General features: G+C 45.5%; 1 protein-coding gene across 1 annotated transcript in view; it reads left to right on the forward strand.

Moving 5' to 3' along the window:
• The window catches only part of CRB1 (crumbs cell polarity complex component 1), a 103,762-nt gene that overhangs the window by 46,317 nt on the left and 36,518 nt on the right, over positions 1 to 20,927 (forward strand). The window contains exon 7 of the mRNA XM_060277451.1: positions 11,491 to 12,447. Within this exon, the coding sequence (XP_060133434.1) occupies positions 11,491 to 12,447 (957 nt within the window). The remainder of the gene's footprint in view (positions 1 to 11,490; positions 12,448 to 20,927) is intronic.

A 20,927-nucleotide genomic window follows, 5' to 3' on the forward strand; every position in this document is an offset into this window, starting at 1 on the left:
TTCAGTGGGACTTACTCCTGGTAGGTAGATAAAGAATTGTAGCCTGAGAGGGAGTTTGCCCGTCTTGGCAATCTTAACCCATTTTTGTAACCACTACAGCACGTTGGACTTTGAAGTCTCGATGATTATGCAACTCATAATGCCTGCATGCACCGGGCTCTAACTTCCCTCCAGCAGACTCAGCAGCAAAGCCTTGGGGGGTTCTCCCCACACTAGGAACTACAGGGGTTCCTTGCATTAGCGTGGGTAATTATTGTAGGTGAGCCTCATGAATAAGCTCACAACAAACAATGCGAAAAAAACCTGTTGTGATGCAAACCGCCAAAATAAAGTGTGCTAACAAATACCAGAGAAGGTACATTTTAGGTGGTGTGTCACATAAATTATCTTTTTACCTAAATGATCCCCCATAGCATCTCAGCTCCTAATTGCAGGGTGTTTACAGGTAAGTAAGAATGTGAATGATAATGCATATTTATAAAGACTTCTACCACACTGTAGGAAACAGATGCTGAGTTTGATTATGAAGAGGCATTACGCGTTTTAAGTTTTTAAGATAACCTTCACGCACCCCAAGCTAACCTTTCCGGACATGAAAGTTGTGGCACGAAAAATGTTTGGGAGCTATTTTAAAGGAAATTCAGCAAAATCTAGATTTCTGACATGGATTGCCATACATCCGGATTTTCCTGGGCATTTCAGCAATTTGCAGCCGGACGCAGCTTCTGACTATGTCCAGGAAATCCCGGGCATATGGCAACCCTATATGTCAACACCATTATTATAACTCTGCAGAAGAGGACCTCTTGCTGCCACCTAATGGCTATCATTTTATTATTCCTCAATTATGACTGTTCTGAGAGGCTTCCTGGAGTTGTTTCTGTCCATCCCATGTTGCAGTCAGTTGGTCACAAAATATCACTATGACAGCATTTCCAATTCCCAGCGAAGCGGCTGAGGGATGTGGCATTAAAAGAAAAGAAAAGAAAAGCAGCAATTCTCACAAACATGTGGCCAAAGTTTTAAGTAGAGCTGCAGAACTCCTTTGCTCTTCCATTCCTCCTTTTATGTCCTTTCACCTGATCAGTAGCAATAGCCAACCAGAGAAGTCCCTCAGAACCTGTTAAGTGACTTAGGGCTTGTGCCTCAGATTTTGGGGGTGTGCAAGAAGAGGAGAGGGAAGCAGCCTAGCCTACTGTGGCCTAACCTATGAATAGCTCAGTTGGTACAGCATGAGAGTTGTGGGTTTGAGCCCCACACTGGGCAAAAGATTCCTGCATTGAAGAGGGTTGAACTAGAGGACCCCACGGCCCCTTCCAACTCTGCAGTTCTATGGTTCTCTCTCGCTAGATTGAATTCAGTTAGATGCTAATAATTGTACGACTGCATTAAATGTCCACAGTACCTTTGGTAGGGAGAAAGATGGGGAGAAAATAACATTTTTTGGTTTTTATGTATTTTTGTGATTGTGGAGTTGTGCCGCTCATCTCGTTTTCAGGCCAGGGGAGCCGGTGTTTGTCCGCAGACAGCTTTCTGGGTCATGTGGGCAGCATGACCAAACCACTTCTGGTGCGACGGAACACCGTGACAGAAACCAGAGCACACAGAAACACTGTTTACCTTCCCACCACAGCGGTACCTATTTATCTACTTGCACTGGCCTGCTTTCGAGCTTGCTAGGTTGGCAGGAGCTGGAACAGAGCAACGGGAGCTCATTCCTTTGCGGGGATTCCAATAGCCAACCTTCCAATTGGCAAGCCCAAGAGGCTCAGTGGTTTAGACCACAGTGCCACCTGCATCCCTCTTGTTTAAATAATAACAACAATAACAGCAACAAATTGACCCTGCTTCTGGTGAACCCCTTCTCTGCCTCACCAATTTCACTTCTCACCATTCATCTGGTTCCAGTATCAATGGATGATATTTCCGGGAGGTCTCTCAGAAATGGGGCACGGTGACCATCCCCCAGCCTTCTGCACCCGAACCCAATTTGAAAACAAACAAACAAACACAAAGGCAAATGCAAATGTTATGCACACAGCTACTAGACATAAGCGATATTCTAGATTGGCTATTGGTGCGTTACAGATATGAGCCACCCAGGCTTTCTTTTCTTCTGTGCTCCTCTTAGGACTGTGTTCCTCTTCCAACTAGCCCCATCCTATTAAAACTATCACTTTCTACCTTGCTGGCTCCAAGACTCTGTTTTAACATGGTCTGACAACGAGGCTATGCAAACTCAGTCACTTTTACATATTACACAGACGCGTTTGCATTTTAGCGATACAGGGAATTCTCGCAAGCCACTGAACTGTTTCCCGCAGCTGCTATCTCCCTGGGCAAGAGTTAAAGGCAGGAGCAGTTTCACACTAGACAGCACAATGGCTGTACATGCCCATCTCAATTAGGGTGAACAAGAAGCAGCCAACAAGCGACAAGATGCACAATCCCCTTTCATAGCAGATTGGACGTTGCCCAAGCCCTCTATGTAATGGAATTCATCTAAGAAGCAAACATGCTTTTAAGCCCCTTAAGTGTTGTCAAGAAGGGAAAGCAAATTTGCTTGCCAAGTCCACTGCAATATATATATATATATATATATATATATATATATATATATATATATATATTATTTAATCCAGTGCTCTCAACCATTTGGAAAGCAACACATTTTGACCTTAGCCAGTCTTTTCAAAACAGATGAAAGGTAATAGCACTTACCGTCATACCTTTGTACAGCTTGTAATATAGACTATATCCTCAGGAATACAGAATCAGATAGATGTCCGAACACGCAGATGGCAAGAAAGTGTTTCTGCCGCACAGGGCACAGGTGGTGGGGCTCCTAAGCCATAGTGAGGCTTGAACCACCACGAAGGCTTGAAGAACAAGGTTTATTCCCCAGGGATCCTTGAGGACAGGAGACTAGAACTGCCCCTCCCAATGGCAGGGTCCAAATAAGTGATCCTCCGCAGGGGAAGGGCCATCTCACTCCCCACAACAGGCCCTTCCCCTGCAGATAGTCAAGTCTCCACTTTCAATTTTTGCATGCTTTCCTCCTTACCTGTGTTCTCCTTTCTGCACTTTCTGTGGCCCTCTCCTTTCCTCATGTTCTCCCACCATCCGCACTAGCTTAGTCAGCAGAGGTAAAGGCCTTTGGAGTAGACGGCCCGATGGAGATCTGGGCCCCAGGCCTGCTGTATGCATTCCCACCCGAGGTCTTGCACAGGATCTGACTGATGAGAGCGGACATAGTTCTCGTGGCACCCGCCTGGTCATGCAAGTCTGGGATCTCAGATGTTCTCCATCTTTCTAAGGAACCCCTCTCCCTTTGTCTCCCCCACTCCTGACGGTCCTTCTTTTGCAGTGGCTAGTTGTCCATCTACATCAGAAATGTGGCTCTGGTTGAAGGAACATTGCCAGGCAATGTTCTAGAGATGTTACTAGCAGGGCATTTCCCCCCCCCCAGATGGAACTTGCTGGAACTCAATTCCGGCACCTCTCAGGTGGGCGCCATTGTAAGAGAGCAAGAGAGGTGTTCATGGCATCCCTACCAAGTTCCTCTCTGAAAAATAAGGGACCGGACCGAAAGTAGCATACCGGAAGTAGCGCGGCGGCCATTTTGGAACTGGGCGGAGCATGCTCAGAAGTGACTTTTGATGCTGCTGTGCCCAGTTCCAAAATGGCCGCCGCACCAGAAGTCGCGCTGCAGCCATTTTGGAACTGGGCAGAGCAGCATCAAAAGTCGCTTCTGAGCATGCTCCGCCCAGTTCCAAAATGGCCACCGTGCCAGAATAAACTGGGGAAAAATAAAAAAATCTGTTTTTTTCGGCTGGGGACAGCTGGAAAAACGGGGGTTTCTCGGGGAAAACGGGAGACTTGGTAGCTATGGTTCATGGTGAGTTATGGCACCTCTTTTTCTAGAAAAATAGCACTGGTTCATTGATTGGTGCAGGAATAGTGGGAAGGAGGGGATGAATATTCTGAACGTCCCCACAGGTGTTTCATCAGATGAGGTGGGGGCTGTGAGCAGTATTCTGGGGTGCAAGTGGGACTTTGTCCTGTCAAGCAGTGCTCTCTTTTGATGATTTCTGAAAGGGGTTAAGCAGATGAACCTGCCTACAGCGCACCAGCACCTGAGGTGGTTGGAGCAGCACTGTGCAATTGGGGTAGAAGGGATTGTCTCTGCTCTAGCAGCCAGTGCTAATCAATGTGTTATTGGTGATATATAAAGCCTAAACAACTTGGGATCCGGACAGCCCATGTTCTTCTCAATATTCTGCTGCCAAGAATGGTAGTTAGCAGAAACACAGAAAGGGGCTCAATTGGGGAATATCTTTCTTTAGGAGGTACAGTTGGTGTCAACAATATTTTATTTCTGGTGTCAATTTAAAATGTACCTGTTCTCTCAAACATTTATATGCAATGAGCCTGTGAGATTTATTTTTGCGGTATCATCTGGACTTTTTAATATGATTTTTTAAAAATCGGTGTTTTAACTGTAGTGTTATCTGCTCTAATTTCATTGCATTGTTTTGATTTCCTATATATGACATAACCCACCCTGAGCTTAGTGACAAAGAAGGTTGGAATAGAAACATTCAAAATAGGGCAGGTTCCACCAGGGACAACAGCACCACGTCAGTTGTGTAGGCATGTATTATTATGAGGAGGACGAGAAAATGTGAGAGAGGTCAAGACAGAGAGCAAGAAGGGGAAAACAGAGAGGGAGAAAGATGATCATACATGGGGACCGGGGAATGAAATGAGACCAGTGCACTAGCACAGAAGGAAACAGTGTGAGCTGAGCAGTGGGATTCTGAATTGTACTTTGTGGTGTTGATCAGGCAAGTTGATTTGTTGGCTACAAGCAGGGAACAGCTACAGCGAGCACAATAAAATAATGTAGTTGCCTCTCAGGCAGGGCAGAGACGTGCCTTAGCCGTACTAATACAATCATGAGGTTTGCTGGACCAGATTAGGTTATTCAATTTAGAATCTAGCAGCCCTCGGAATGAACAGAAGAAAGGGAAAGGCTTGGATGATCCTTCCATTCGCCAGCTGAAGTAAAAGGGGGAGAGATGATCATTGGTTGGACTGAACATTCCTTTCCAACCCTTTCAGCATAGAATGGATTTATGCCCCGAAGCATGAGGGTTAATTACCATTACTTTAGCCTGGCTGGCTTCACTTCCTTGCTCACCCGCTTCCTCTCAGTCTCTCTCATGAAGGTGCATTTCCTCCTTTCAGCAAGGAGCAATTATCACTTGACAATTAGCAGCACAGATGTGGCAAAATTTGAATTTTCATGATTATTCAATAAGATATGGAGTGGCGCCTCAGGATGAAGAAGCCTTTGGAAAATACTGAGCGGTAAAGAATTGCTGCAGCTCATTTATTTATTTATATTAAGCATGAGGCAGTCAGTGTTAAAACCGGGGGTGGGGTGGGGGGGTGAGTTTGATAATCAAAACGCTCAAGCCATACTCACCAATCCCTTTCTCCAAACTGCAGTTGCCACCTTTGAAACAGAACAGTTTGTTGTTGTTGTTGTTTAGTCGTTTAGTCGTGTCCGACTCTTCGTGACCCCATGGACCAGAGCATGCCAGGCACTCCTGTCTTCCACTGCCTCCCACAGTTTGGTCAGACTCATGTTGGTAGCTTCGAGAACACTGTCCAACCATCTTGTCCTCTGTTGTCCCCTTCTCCTTGTGCCCTCCATCTTTCCCAACATCAGGGTCTTTTCCAGGGAGTCTTCTCTTCTCATGAGGTGGCCCAAAGTATTGGAGCCTCAGCTTCAGGAGCTGTCCTTCCAGTGAGCACTCGGGGCTGTTTTCCTTCAGAATGGATTCTTACAGTCCATGGGACTCTCAAGAGTCTCCTCAAGAGTTTAGTTGTACAATTTATACACGGTGGTACCTGCAGCCAATCGGAAGCCGTGCCTTGGTTTCCGAATGTATTGGAAGTCGAACAGACTTCCAGAACGGATTCTGTTCGACTTCCGAGGTACCACTTTAGAAGACACCTTCAGAAGAGCCCTGTATAGGGATGTTGTTTAATGTTTAATGCTTTCTTACGTTTTTAAATATGTTAGAAGCTGCCCAGAGTGGCTAGGGCAACCCATAATAAAATTGTTGTTGTTGTTGTTGTTGTTGTTGTTGAATAGGAGGTCCCTGTTTTCATCAGGGAAATATTGGAGGGTATGCAATTTATAGGTCAACCTTCGTTGTAGCTGAATTGTATTGGATGTTGTGGGCAGTTCAGTGGGCAGGGAATGTACCACACATCAAAAACACCATCAAAAACACATTAACCTAGAAGTTATTGAATTCTGTCAGAATATAATTCCAGGTTAGTGTGTCTGGGATTGCAGCCTAAGTATATATAACGTGCAATAATTGCGTCAGCACGTAATGAGCCTTAGGTTAAGCCCTGCTGATCTGGCTTGTCGAGGAAAAACGCTACCAAGCTAAACTGACATTTGCAGATTCACCTGCCCAGGTCTTCCTCTTCAGACCCCATACTTATCTCGTGGAATATGCAATGCAGCTATAAGGACCACGTCTGCCGTGGGGGAAAATGGTTGCGGCTACAATACAAGCTTGGGCTCTTTTAATCACAATGGTCGCAGGTAATTTTGGTTGTGGCGTTGGTTGTTTTCAGGCTCTAAGCTAATATTTTTTCTCAGACCTAGATGTTAGGCTTACAATTTGAATATCACATTGCTTCTAATAAAATATAATTGGGATATATTTTGAGCAGGGTTGGAAGAAAATGTTGTTCATGTATCTATTTTTCCAAACCAACAGGCTTGTGTTGCTTATCTATGGTAGTGGTCACGGGTTATTATTTTCTTTCTGTCTCAACTCAGATCTAGCTGTTACATCTCTCACCACCTAAATATCAGATTTCTAATTATATCAGTGTAATATAATTAGAATATATTTGGAAACTGTGGGAAGAAAGACATGTTTTGGGTTTTTTTCCCCTAAACCAAGTTTGCTGTCAGTAATGATATCAAGCAGTTGCTTCGTGTTTGGCGAAGTCGTAAAAAGTAGTGTTCACAGAATAGCGTTCAGCCTGATTAACTGCTTTTGTAAGCCCGTGAATCTATTCAGAGCCACATTTAAGGCGGCTTACATTGCAATCTTACGCTTACCTACTTGGAAGCAAGTCTCACTGAGTTCAATGAGGCTTACGCCCAGGTAAGTGGGCACAGAATTGCATACTCATAGTTATTTTTCATGAACGCCAGTTAGCTGCAGCTGGGCAATACAAAAAGCATGAAGGAAGTATCAAAGGGAAAGGGTCTGCAAATAGAAGAGGAATGGGAGATACCTGGCCTCATTTTCAAGTACAATCCATGACAATGGACAGAAAGAGAGCTACTGAATGCTGTAGGCAGGGAGTAGAACATCTGACGTATGCTTACTTAATCAGAAACGTCTGCTCGCTGTAAATATCAATAAAAGTTGGGATAGTTTGATCCCCCCACAATAACAAAATGCAGAACATTTGGTTTAGCAGATGCCGGTGCTGGCTGAAAACAATTAATGCCTGAGAAACCCTTCCCTTTCCACACCTAACTTTTGAGGCATCTCACACTTTGCTGGCACGCAAATAATTTTCAGTCCACTGAAATATGGGCCTCTCTGAGTGGCTGGATCTGAAGTTCTCTAAATGCTCTCTAATCCAGTTAGCGTGAGTGACAGTGGCCTTGCTTCCCAGAAGGCCACCAATAAGCAATATTTGCTGCTAATTACAGAAAGAGTTGGTGGCGCTGCCTCGAGAACGTAAGACAGATTCCCTTCATTAGCTCTACAAGCTACTTTCAGATGAAAAATCTAAAGTTTAAAAATGCACATACCCTGCAATGGTTCAAAGGTATTAAGGACACTCCCCACTTTCTGATTCCTGACCTTGATTAAGCACTGCGACTGTTTTGCTGCTATGTTTAGTCTGAAGGGATATCTGAAGGGTGCCATTTAATTTAATTTAATTTTTTGCTTGAATTTGGACAGTTAAGAGAAATCTATTTCAATTGAGGTTTAGATTCCTCAGCCTGGTTTTAGAAGTTAAATATCTGAGTGGACAGTAGTGTAGATAAGATAAGCATAGCAGACCCTCCAGGTCCCCCTATTTTCCAGAGACAATCCCAGATTTACAGAAGCGGTGCCAGTTTCTGATTTGATTCTGGAGGAATGTTCCGCTTTTCCTTAGGACATCCTTATTTTCTTCAAAGAAAGGCTGAAGGGTGTGGTATAGGCTTTGATTTAATGGTTTTATGGAGGGTGCTGTTCAGATGGGCATTACTCAGGTCAGGGGGGACCCAGGTGGCGCTGTGGGTTAAACCACAGAGCCTAGGGCTTGCTGATCAGAAGGTCAGCGGTTCAAATCCCTGTGACGGGGTGAGCTCCCGTTGCTCGGTCCCAGCTCCTGCCAACCTAGCAGTTCGAAAGCACGTCAAAATGCAAGTAGATAAATAGGAACCGCTACAGCCAGAAGGTAAACAGTGTTTCCATGTGCTGCTCTGGTTCACCAGAAGCGGCTTTGTTATGCTGGCCACATGACCTGGAAGCTATACGCCGGCTCCCTCGGCCAATAATGCGAGATGAGCGCGCAACCCCAGAGTCGGTCACGACTGGACCTAATGGTCAGGGGTCCCTTTACCTTTACCTTTACTCAGGTCAGGAGTAGGTGTCATCAAGCACCTGCTACGGCCCTCACCCCTGCAAGGCTCTCTCACTCTCTTGACCTTCCTGGTCCTTCTGTTCTTCCTCCTCCCCTACCCTATCCAAACATGAAAGCAATGACAAACGTGCTGTGCCTTTCAATCCAAAAATCTGTATCTTCTCCTGATTAATTAATCTCCCGGGGGGAGGAGGCAAATATACAATCCCACTGCATATGATAACAATGCCTTCTTTCTGACTTTTCTAGTAAATAGGCAGAATTTATTTTATTTTATTTATCTATGCCAGTGAAAGGTACCATCTTTTCATAACTATATCATTGTCTAATGTGGCCATGTTTAAAGAGAATTTGTGTGCTGTGTTCCGTAACTTCTCCCATATGTCTGCTGCTGCTCCTCTGTACGTTGAACCCATTCTTAACATGTAGTGGCATCAGGGATCAAGCTGGAACCCCTGTTTTGGCAATCTGCAATGAGGTTTCAAGAGTGATCGGGCAGCGATGGCGTAGTATAAGGGCAGGAATGTTTCAAGCAACATTGTAGTGGAGCTAGGGACCAGCCAGGGACGAGGCATTGCCACTTATGTCACAGCAGGGATGGTGGTGATATCTCTTGGGGCACTATTTGCAAATCCTCTGCATGCAAAAATGATTAAGCAATAATTAAGTTATTGATTGTTAATTAATTAATTAGTAAGTAAGTAAGTAAGTAAGTAAGTAAGTAAGTAAGTAATAACCCCAAGAAGGTAGTAGCAAAGAGAGGAATTCCCCGCCTAGACTAGACAATGAGATTAATTACTCTATCGTTTTCTCACTTCTGTGCCCACAATATTCAATAAATACTGGAAGCTCACAGGGTCTTGTGTGGTATCTAACCAAACCATTTTCCGAGTAGATCCGTTGCAATCAGTTAAGTTAGTCATTATTTTACCCACTTTGTCCCGATTTCCCACAGCAGGTGCAAGTAATTTGTGTGGGCTGCAAGGCGTGGACTGACACCTTGGCTGCCTTTTTCACTTTTCTTTTAATTGACACACTTGTCTTTATCTCAGGAGCCCCTTGAGAAACTAGATCCTTATTTGAGGTGTTCTTCATTTTGCTTCCAAACTCATAGATGCTCGACCACCTGAGTTTGGTATTACAGGGCCTGACACATAACTCCATACAGGGACGGCACCATAGAGTTCGTCTGCTGCAGGATAGAGTGGCCTACCTTCTGTAAGCCACCTTGGAACCTGGCAGACCTGAAAGGTAGATAATCAGAGGAGATGATTTGGAAAGAGGCCAACTCAGAATCAAGAGAAAAGTTCTGAATTCTTCCTCAATTTTTTCTTTCTTTTAAAGTTAATAATGTGTTCTGTATTGCAATAGGACAATACTGTTGATATTGAATCTACTATTTGGTGGTGGCACTTTGTTTTGGTTTCTAAAGCATTTTCCTACATTCAGGCTGTTTAGAACTAGCAAATAAATCTCACCTCATTGTTACTTTAGATTCACTTTGCATTAACAACTGCATTTTGCTCCATAGCACATTTTGTTGCTTCTACTAATTATAAAGCGTGTTGCTTAATTTAAAGGTGGAAATGTATTGGCTTTACAAACAAATGTTTTCCTGGAACTATTTTCCATCTCTCTCTCTCCCCCCCCCCCCTCTCTCTATATAAACACATGATGTTAATATTTTTTAACATAGCCGGCACCATTCATTGCTGCCTTGCAGCTCAAGCAAGTCATTTGCACCTGTGGGAAATGAATACAAAGTGGGTAAAATAATGTTTCCTTCCTGACTTAGAAATACTTTGCAGCTGTTTTGCACTGCTGTCTTCCAGGGCAAGTGACTAGACAAGAGGCAAGAAGGTGGGGAAACAGCCCCGGAATGTACCTGCTTCAAAAGCTATAGCCAGTTCACACCAGTGGCGGAGGAACCCTCTCTGCCACCCAGGGCGGCACAGCCCATACAGACTGCACATGTGCGGCATCCTGTACGGAGTACGTATGTGCAGACGCCCGTACGGACGCCGCTCCCTCGGCCGCTCTACAGCTGGGGGGAGTCAGGGGCCATCTTGTCGCCCCTCTCAGAGTGGCACCCGGGGCGACCCACCCCCTCTGCCCCCCCTTCCTACACCACTGGTTCACACCAACTATGAGAGAGATTTCCAAAGTGGGAGCTTGACTTACTACATAAGGATTAAGGTCCAATTGCTGAAACAATGTGGTTGGCTTCACATTTTAATCAGACCCTCAGCTAATAAAGTTGCAATGTGAGTATGCCAGCAGCCACAAATCCCTAAGGTATTTAACATGCACATAAGCACTGATACAAAATGTGACAGTGAGCACGTGGGCAGTATTTTCTCTATATATACACCATCTTGTTTAAATTGGATCTAAGAAGTCCAAAAGGGAGTAGACAGATACAGCAAGGACAGTTTAGGTATCTCCCCCCCCCCCCGGCCATCAACAAACTCAGCCATACTTGGGGGACAAAAACATACATTTTTTGCCACATGGTTCATTATGTTTCTATTTTTGAGAGATGAAAAGATGCTTCCAGACAGGTGTATATTGTGGGATAAGGTGCTCCTCATGCATTAAAAAATTTTTTGCAGCACTCACCAGATGCCATAGTCTGTATTTTACTCCAGTAAGTTAAAAAATAAACTTGGCAATGACCCATTTGAGAGATCTCAGTGACCCATTTACAGTATTAAGTCTCCACCTGGAAGCACCCCAATTTTAAGCCTAACCTGGTCTATAGGATCAAGGCCTTCATTCTTCCTTTCTGCTTTCTCGCAGGCATCCACTGTGAAGAAGACATTGATGAATGTCACACGAACCCTTGCCAAAACGGAGGGACCTGTGAGAATTATCTTGGGAATTATACTTGTCATTGCCTAACCGGAGTGGAGGAGGGCATATATTATGGCGGCTGGAATTGCACAGAAGTCCTTCTCGGATGTGTTCAACATAAATGCCAAAATGGGGGGCTGTGTGTTCCTCACTTTACAGACGGACAACACAGATTTAGCTGCATATGTTCAAATGGATATACCGGAGTACACTGTGAAACAATGACCACATTGTCTTTTCAGGGAAATGGGTTCCTTCAGGTTAACAGCGTCACAACGCCTGTCCAGGATGGTTTCTATAACATAAACCTTAGGTTTCTGACTATTCAGCCAACAACTTTTCTATTCCACCGAGGGGACAAAAGCACATTTGTGAAGTTGGAGTTACTGAATGGCTACTTACACTTATCCATGCAAGTCAATAATAACCAGTCAAAGGCCTTTTTGCATATAGCACAGAATGTCAGTGATGGTGAATGGCATTCAGTGGAGGTAACCATAGCAAGAGCAGTTACTCTTAGGTTACTCGACAGCTCTTGTATAGAGCCATGTCTCAGTAAAGCTACTGCCACAGTAGATAGCGATCAGCCAATGTTTACTTTTCAGAGCACTTTTTTGGGTGGTTTGCCAGTGGGGAACAGGAGCGATGACTCTCCACTAAACATCTATAATATGCATTCTGCACCTTCGTTTGTAGGCTGTCTTCAGGACATTGAAATAGACTTGAACATTATAATCCCAGAGAACATGTCATCTGATTCATCTTTAAATGTCAAGGCAGGCTGCACCAAAAAGGATTGGTGCGAACACCACCCTTGTCAAAACAAGGGGCGCTGCATCAACTTGTGGCTGAGCTATCAGTGCGATTGCTACAGGCCCTATGCGGAGCCAAACTGTGCTACAGGTAAGGTAATGCCCTCAACCCCAGAACCTTAATTGCCACCTGAAATCATATTGTACAACAGGTCTTATCAGACTGCAGAGCCCTATACTCCAAGCTTTGCTATTGTCCGTCATCTGCTGCTGGAATATTCCTCAGCTACAATGGTGGCCAAAAATTTACAGCTTCACCACCATCTTTGCATAAGCATAAGCTATGCATATACAAAGATGGTGTCAATGCTGCCATGTTGAAGGATATGCCAGCAGTCAGAACTCAGGCTATGTTAGGGGAGAATGAATGCAGATGGAGGGGGCATTGCGTTCTTTTCAAGGGTTTTCTGCTTGCTACTACCTGTTTGGTTGAGCTATCCGCGCCACTACAATTGTAAACGATGTTGGCCCACCAAAACTGGCCCAAGATCCACTGGGGAATTTGAGTGAACTCCTACCCATCTCTGTTGTAGAACATAAATACACACACATATGCACCAGTTACAAACTCTGTAAAGTGATCACAAATGCACAGATACTGGAAGGTTTGCAGAATTTTAGTCCATGTTTTGAAAATTTAGACCCAGGTGTGCGGATCCCCAGCTCATTTTTGGACTGAAACTTAAAGCTTATTGCCACAGATAGACCACTGAACAAAATAACACAACACAGTGGCCAATAACAATGGCACTAAACACTATTTATAGACTAATACAAATGATCAGAAATTACAACCATTATCTCTAAATCTTCTTCACCAGTCATGGTAGAATAATTCAAAAGTTTGATATATACATAATCTGTCACCAAATATCGCTGGAACAGAGTTTCTGGATAACCAATCTGTTGCGTTCAATGCTTCATCAGCCAATCTTGATCAATTCTTCATCAGCCAGACTTGTAAGAATTAACATGAGAAGGATGCAGTTCAATTTCTTAACAAGCCAATCTTACATGTAAGTAAATATAAACGCTGTAGAAAATATGCTCTGTATCAGTGCTCATATGATACTGTAGTCACTGATGACTAGAGAAAGGGATTTATGGAACAGGAGATGAATTAGACTACATAGCTTCTAGGTAAGTGAGGCTTTACTATAAGTATACAAGGAAGCAACTTGTCTCACTATACAAGATGACATCTCATGGCCATGAAGGAACGAGGAATTGCTCACAGCACCAGTTCAGTGTTTTCTTGTTTTGTCTCTCTCTACAACCCATTTCCAGCCAGGTAGAAAAGTCCAGGTAGTTTCAAGCTAACTAAATGCCTCTCCAATAGCTAGCAGGCATATTTGGTACTTGTTCTGGCTGGCATCAATATGCCACATTCATTCCTGGTCTTTTGTTCCCAGGCCTCTTAATAATGGCAGTCTCTACCCTTCTCTTTAATGTGAAACATGTTGGCTGTTAATTATTCAGATAGATCTGAAGTGAGGATGGGGATTGTTGCAATGGCTCCCTAAGGCAGTGAGGAGAGAGGCAGAGAGAAGGAATTAATTATTCCCCTATATAGTTTCTAGGGATTTTACTGGTGTTGTTAATATTGGTCCAGATCAGGGGGGGATTGCAAAAACAGCTCCCAGGGCAGAAAGGCTCTGGTGCAATTGTCTTTCATGAAGCAGCACATGTGAGGTGGGTCACAGCATCTTGACTTTTCCACCAAGCTAGTCAAAACAGACTTTTCTAACGTTGTATTATTTCCATTCTGTGCTGTTGTTTTGATTTCTTCCGAGACATGTGGCCATGGGGTGATAATGAGTTGTCTGGTGAGGCGATGTAGCTAACATCTCAACTTCCTGACAGTGGCCAAAGATAGCCTTTCAGAAAATGTTATGGGAGCCAATTCTCACATGCGTTTCATAGTCCTCCATTATCTGCATTGCTGTGAAAAATAGCAACAGTGATACATGGGATTCCTTCCCGCTTTTCCTCTGCAATCAAGTGGTTAATTCAGTGTCTCAAGAATATACAAACCCAGGGTACAATTTAGTTAAAGTCTTAAACCCCAAAGATTTCAGCAAGTGACTTTTAAACTTTATTCTAGGCATTTTCTTTACTGTCCTGCCAACCTCAGCCTGTTCTTTTCCAGCCTCTGCCTTCTTACTTACAATCAGTCCAGGGAATGACACCGCCTGTCATTTGCCTCCTTCTTAGTAGTGTCAGACTTATGCACATGCTAAGGTGACAGCCATGTAAAGCCAGAAATTATGAGGGCCCTCTAAGTCCATAAAAAGTTATATATTTTGGTCAGATTGTTAGGGTTTTTTTTGTTGCATATTCACCTAATTTACTGGCTGTTGGCACCCATCTGTCTCTTGAGACAACGGCATGTGCCTCTGTGGGTGAAAGCGTGGGCAGCGTGTATGGAGATCCCGGGTTGCCCTGTTCTCAGCCTCACTGATTTGGTCCAAAGGAAAGCAGAATAATACGGTTGGCACCAGCTTGGCTGCAGGAGTTTCCAGAAGGAAGCATACAAGGCACCCACCGTCCAACCGTCTTTGGGACTTCAGTCTGGATTTGTGGAGGGTTTACTCCTTAGCCTTCACTTTCCTCAATGATGTTCCACAAGGCAGAAGAGGTTTAGGATCAATGCGATACAGCAAATTAACCAGTTAGAAGTACTGTTTGTGGGGGACAGGAGGCGGGCAGGTGTGGAGGACTCCCTGGTCCTGAATGGGGTAACTGTGTCCCTGAAGGACCAGGTGCGTAGCCTGGGAGTCATTCTGGACTCACAGCTGTCCATGGAGGCGCAGGTCAATTCTGTGTCCAGGGCAGCTGTTTATCAGCTCCAACTGGTACGCAGGCTGAGACCCTACCTGCCTGCGGACTGCCTCGCCAGAGTGGTGCATGCTCTAGTTATCTCCCGCTTGGACTACTGCAATGCGCTCTACGGGGGGCTATGTTTGAAGGTGACCCAGAAATAACAACTAATCCAGAATGCGGCAGCTAGACTGGTGACTGGGAGCAGCTGCCGAGACCACAAACCACCGGTCCTGAAAGATCTACATTGGCTCCCAGTATGTTTCCGAGCACAATTAAAAGTGTGGTGCTGACCTTTAAAGCCCTAAACGGCCTCGGTCCAGTATACCTGAAGGAGCGTCTCCACCCCCATCGTTCTACCCAGACACTGAGGTCCAGTGCCGAGGGCCTTCTGGCGGTTCCCTCGCTATGAGAAGCCAAGTTACAGGGAACCAGGCAGAGGGCCTTCTCAGTGGTGGCGCCTGCCCTGCGAAATGCCCTCCCACCAGAGGTCAAAGAGAACAATTACCAGACCTTTAGAAGGCATCTCAAGGCAGCCCTGTTTAGGGAAGCTTTTAATGTTTAATAGATGATTGTATTTTAATATCCTTCTGGAAGCTGCCCAGAGTGGCTGGGGAAACCCAGCCAGGTGGGCGGGGTATAAATAAAAAATTATTATTATTATTATTAGGCAAATAAAAAGGTCTTTATCTTCTGCCCAAATGACATCTTAGTCGGTGCCGGGCAAGTCTCCCAGGGATGGGCATTTCATAAGCAGGGTGTCATAACTGAAAAGCCCATCACTAGTCAACCATTGTTACCTAACTTTGCTGGGGGGCGGGGGGCATCTGGAAGAGAGTCCCAGACATCAGACATGAATATTCAGGCAGGCACGTGTGATGAAAAGTGACCCTTTTAAGTAATCTAGTCCCAATGCAATTATGAACTTAAAAGGTTAAAGTACCAGTACTTTGAATGGTGCCCAGAAACAGACCAGTAGCCAAAACAATGGGCAGGGATCCAAATATGAGAGATGGGTCTGGCATCCCCGCTTTCGTCCTGAAATTGCAAAGTATAAAATCATGCAAAACTAGCCACCACAGGCCAGAGAGAATAAAAATATTGGGCTGCAGTTCTATACCTACTGTACTTACCTAAGGCCCATTGAACTCAGTAGACAGACAGTGAGCTACTTGAACATATACAGCAAAGCAGTTAGCTCTGAGAGTTTGTCTTATATTTGAACGTATTTAACTTTGACCAAACTGCATCCACCGTTCGCATTCAGATATTTTTATCTGTGAGAAAAGGTAGCTCTTCTTTTCTTAACCCTCCCCACCAAAAAAGCACAGCAAAATCAGATAAAAAGTGTGGGGGAGGGGAGAGACATGAAAGGCAACGTTGCAAATCTCTGGCTCAATCCAAAGCGCCGTATCTATTGCAGATGTTAAATGGCACAGTTGCACTGAATTTAGTGGAGTTATATGGATTTACACCAGCTGATATCTGGTCTGGTTGGGGAGGGGGGGCTTACTAGATCCATTTGTTCAGAAAGCTTCAGCTTCAAAATGCATTCCAATATTTTTTAAATACTATATCATTTCACATGCTACCCCGTGTGTGCACCTACCTCTTTTTTTTATTATTGAAAAATGACATTACCGGAGCTGTAATTGTAGCAGACGGCTTTGAAGTTGAGCAGTAATTTATCCAAAGGTTTGAAAAGCAACTTTGTGATAGGGGGACCCCATCTGGTAAATATGTTTGCCTCTTTATATGAAGCAAAATTAAAACCATGCAGCTCCAAGAGAAGCTTATACTTCCATTAGGACTGTTGCAAATGATTAGAAAGTATTTGAAACTCCCCCTGCCCACTTCTCCCTAACCGCAATATTCTTCTCAATTCACAGCATCCTACCATTTTGATTAAAGGTGTGTGTGTGAGAGGGGGGGGGGGACGGAAGGGAAAGAGAAGATTGGGAGCAAATAACAGTCTCACTGACTGAGTGAGTGTATCCAAATTGCTAGAGTATTCCTTTGAAAAGGTGGTCCAAGCCATTCAAACTTTTAGAAAAATCCAAACATGCAGCACATCTCTTCTGAAAACAGGGAACATGAAGTATATTCTGAAATGGTTAAGGTATGCTCATATTGCCTAGCTAGTTGAAACTTTGCAACAGTTTCTCACACATGTTTACCTCATGCATAGGTTTGGCTCACAGCAGAGATATAAAGAAACCCAAGTCGATTTCCTATACTAGCCAAGTATAGTATAACATCTGCCTGTCAGCAAATAAATTACATGTCTGTGCACACATATGTGTGTTGATTTAAGTAACTGGCAAAATGGAGATCGTCTTAGCTTCTTTCAATAAACTGATAGTCAGATTAGATGAAACGTTGGAGTGCTGTAATCATATCTTCCAGCTCTTTAATTCCCCTCCCCCCCAAAAAAAACACACAAAAAGTAGCTGCAGGGAGGGGATTTGGACTGGGACTGCTAGGACAGAGGAAGAGTTTGGACTTGATATCCCGCCTTTCACTCCTCTTAAGGAGTCTCAAAGCGGCTAACAACCTCCTTTCCCTTCCTCCTCCACAACAAACACTCTGTGAGGTGAGTGAGGCTGAGAGACTTCAGAGAAGTGTGGCTAGCCCAAGGTCACCCAGCAGCTGCATGTGGAGGAGCGGGGAAGCGAACCTGGTTCACCAGATTGCAAGTCTACTGCTCTTAACCACTCCACCACACTGGCTCCTTTATCCCTTTCCCCCTGAGGTTTTCTCAATGAAAATGACCCCTCCCCCCTATTGCTATGGTATTTGTCTTGCTGGGGGAAACCTATTGGTGCAGGGGCGGGTTTTATGGGGGAAATGGGACAGAGGAAAGGGTTAACTGGGCTCCAGCACTGGGGTCCTGATATGAATCAGGATAATCCGCAGCTTGATTTTATCAAAAGAAAGAACTCAAAGAAATTAGAGATTTGATCACAGATGTCGTTTGGAGTTCAACACTGGGCATCACAGTGCTAGTTCTAAGATGTGGGTGGCACTGTGGTCTAAACCACTGAGCCTCTTGGGCTTGCCGATCAGCGGTTCGAATCCCCACAAAGGAGTGAGCTCCCTTTCCTCTGTCCCAGCTCCTGCCAACCTAGCAGTTCAAAAGCACACCAGTGCAAGTAGATAAATAGGACAGGGGCATAGCTGCCAAGTCCGGATCGTAAAGATCCGGGATCGGCAGCTCGCGCACGACCGGAAGTTGCGTGACGCAACTTCCGGTGGCGCTTTGCCCTTCTATGGGCACCAGAAAATGGCGGCGCAAGCGCCGAAAGTCGCTTCCGCGCATGACCGGAAACACGTAAAAGCGACTTCCGGCGCCGGTGCCGCCATTTTCTGATGCCCATAGAAGGGCGAAGCGCCACCGGAAGTCGCGTCACGCAACTTCCGGTCATGCGCGGAAGCGACTTCCGGCGCCGCCGGCGCCATTTTCTGGTGCCCATAGAAGGGCAAAGCGGCACCAGAAAAATGGCCGCCAGGAAGAATCGAATTTAAGGGACAATGCCGGGATTCTCTGCCAAACGGGAGACTGCCGGGAAACGGTGAGAAAAAAGGGGTTTTCCCGGCGGATACGGGATACTTGGCAGCTATGGACAGGGGCAGGAAGGTAAACAGTGTTTCTGTGTGCTCTGGCACTCATAATGGTTCTCTCTGGTTTCCGTAAGGGTGTTCCATTGCATCAGAAGCGGTTTAGTAATGCTGGCCACATGACCCAGAAAGCTGTCTGTGGACAAATACTGGCTCCCTTGGCCTGAAAGTGAGATGAGCACCACAACCCCCACACTGGCGGGGGAAGAGGAATGCGGGAGGAGTGCACCGCCCCTGGCAGCACGATCCCAGTGGGGTGCCATCATGGCTGCCCCCCGCCCATGCTTGGTGCCACACCCCCACAGGCGGTGTGCCACTCCCCCAGGCTGCATGTCATGCCCTATGGGTGGCACACCCCATGCCTGGGACACACGCCAGCCCCACCCCGCCTGCTCTCTGCCCCCCAGTGCTTGAGCATGAAGCTCTGCCACTGCAACCCCATGGTCACCTTTGACTGGACTTAACCATCTAGGGGTTCTTTGCCTTTTACCTAGTTCTTAGAATGAGGAGGATGGGGAAAATATCAGGAACATTGGTCATACCTCATGTTGCGTCCGCTGCGGGTTGCGTTTTTGCAGGTATGCGAACGCGGCGGACCCGGAAGTGTTTACTTCCGAGTTTCATCGCATGTGCATGCGCAGAAGCATTCTGTGCACTTCGCACATGCGCCAGAAGTGCTCTATTGCGCTTTCGCGCGTGCGCAAAAGCACTGCTCAGGGTGCGAATGGCATCCCGGAATGGATTGGGTCCGCAACCCGAGGTACCACTGTATTTCTGTGATGACCTCTGCTTCAAGGGGCACAATGAGGGCAGCAGAGTCAATGAAGGCAGGAACAAGATCTGGTGGAACAAGCCTTTTAGAGGCATGGGTCATAGCAGGGAGGGGATAGTGCCATTGGGGCTTCACTTCAGGCAGGAAAGTGCCTCAGGCCAACACTGCATAAGACAGTGTTTCTCAACCTTTTTTGGGCCACGGCACACTTGTTCCGTGAAAAAAATCACAAGGCACACCACCATTAAAAAAGTTAAAAAAATTAACTCTGTGCCGCCCTATATTATAATTATGACTGTAAGAAACACTTGCCAAATATTGCTTTCCGATGGGTTAGTGTCGTGTATTGGCGGCCGCCAGGCTCGTTTGCACTGAGCTTTGGGAAAGAGGAGGAGAAATATTGCTTTCCGGCGGGTCAGTGTTGTTTATTGGCGGCCGCCAGGCACGTGACAATGCAAATCGCCCTTCACGTCGCCGCACGTCGCGGCACACCAGCCAGCGTCTCGCGGCACACTAGTGTGCCGCGGAACAGCGGTTGAGAAACGCTGGCATAAGATACACTGATTACAACATTTGTTGTTCAGGAGTCTCTCTCTCTCTGTGTGTGTGTGTGTGTGTGTGTGTGTTTGCATGCGCATGCGTGCTTGCCCAGCACGGGCGGGGGGGGGGCAGCCGTGTGTGTGTGAGCAACACACCAAAATTCAGCCTAATGCACAGGTTCATTTGCTCTGTGCTGAAACACACTGGTCTCTTTTATGAGATAAACTACATGCTCCAAGTTAGGTACAAAAATGTCCTGTTTCCAACTTTTGTCATAATCAGTGTACCTTGGGCTATGAGTGTACCAAATTTCAACTTTCTGGGTGGCCTACTTGTATTTAGCTTGTGCCCCCCATTTCTGGGGGGAGAAAGCAAACAGCTTTTTGCATGGTGCAGAAAGATATTTATCATACGGGGATGCACTTTGCTAACCCCTAGAGACTAACAGCTGCCACATTTTCAGACGTTTCTGGTAATCGGGGTGTCCTGGACTATAGAATTCCCCAGATATACATCTGAATGAGTGTAAAAGGGCCCCATTTCCTATAAATGTTCAGCTTACTGGGATTGTGGCTTGGGGGAAAGTGGGAGAAATAAGCAGAAGCTCTTCCAAAGCGGGCCAAGCCCAATCCAGGCAAAGTCAAGGCAGGTCACTCTAAGCAAGTCAAAACCCTGGACAGTTCCCAGTGCCCCTTGCTGAATGAACTATAGGAGGTGTTATTTCAAGCAAGAACTGAGGCAATTTGAGGCATTGCAGAGGTTGCTAGAGCTTATACTGCATTTGGCCACATCTCCTTGACATAACGGCTCTTCTGACTTAC

The sequence above is a fragment of the Zootoca vivipara genome, chromosome 7 (assembly GCF_963506605.1).
Source record: "Zootoca vivipara chromosome 7, rZooViv1.1, whole genome shotgun sequence".
Lineage (NCBI taxonomy): Eukaryota > Metazoa > Chordata > Lepidosauria > Squamata > Lacertidae > Zootoca > Zootoca vivipara.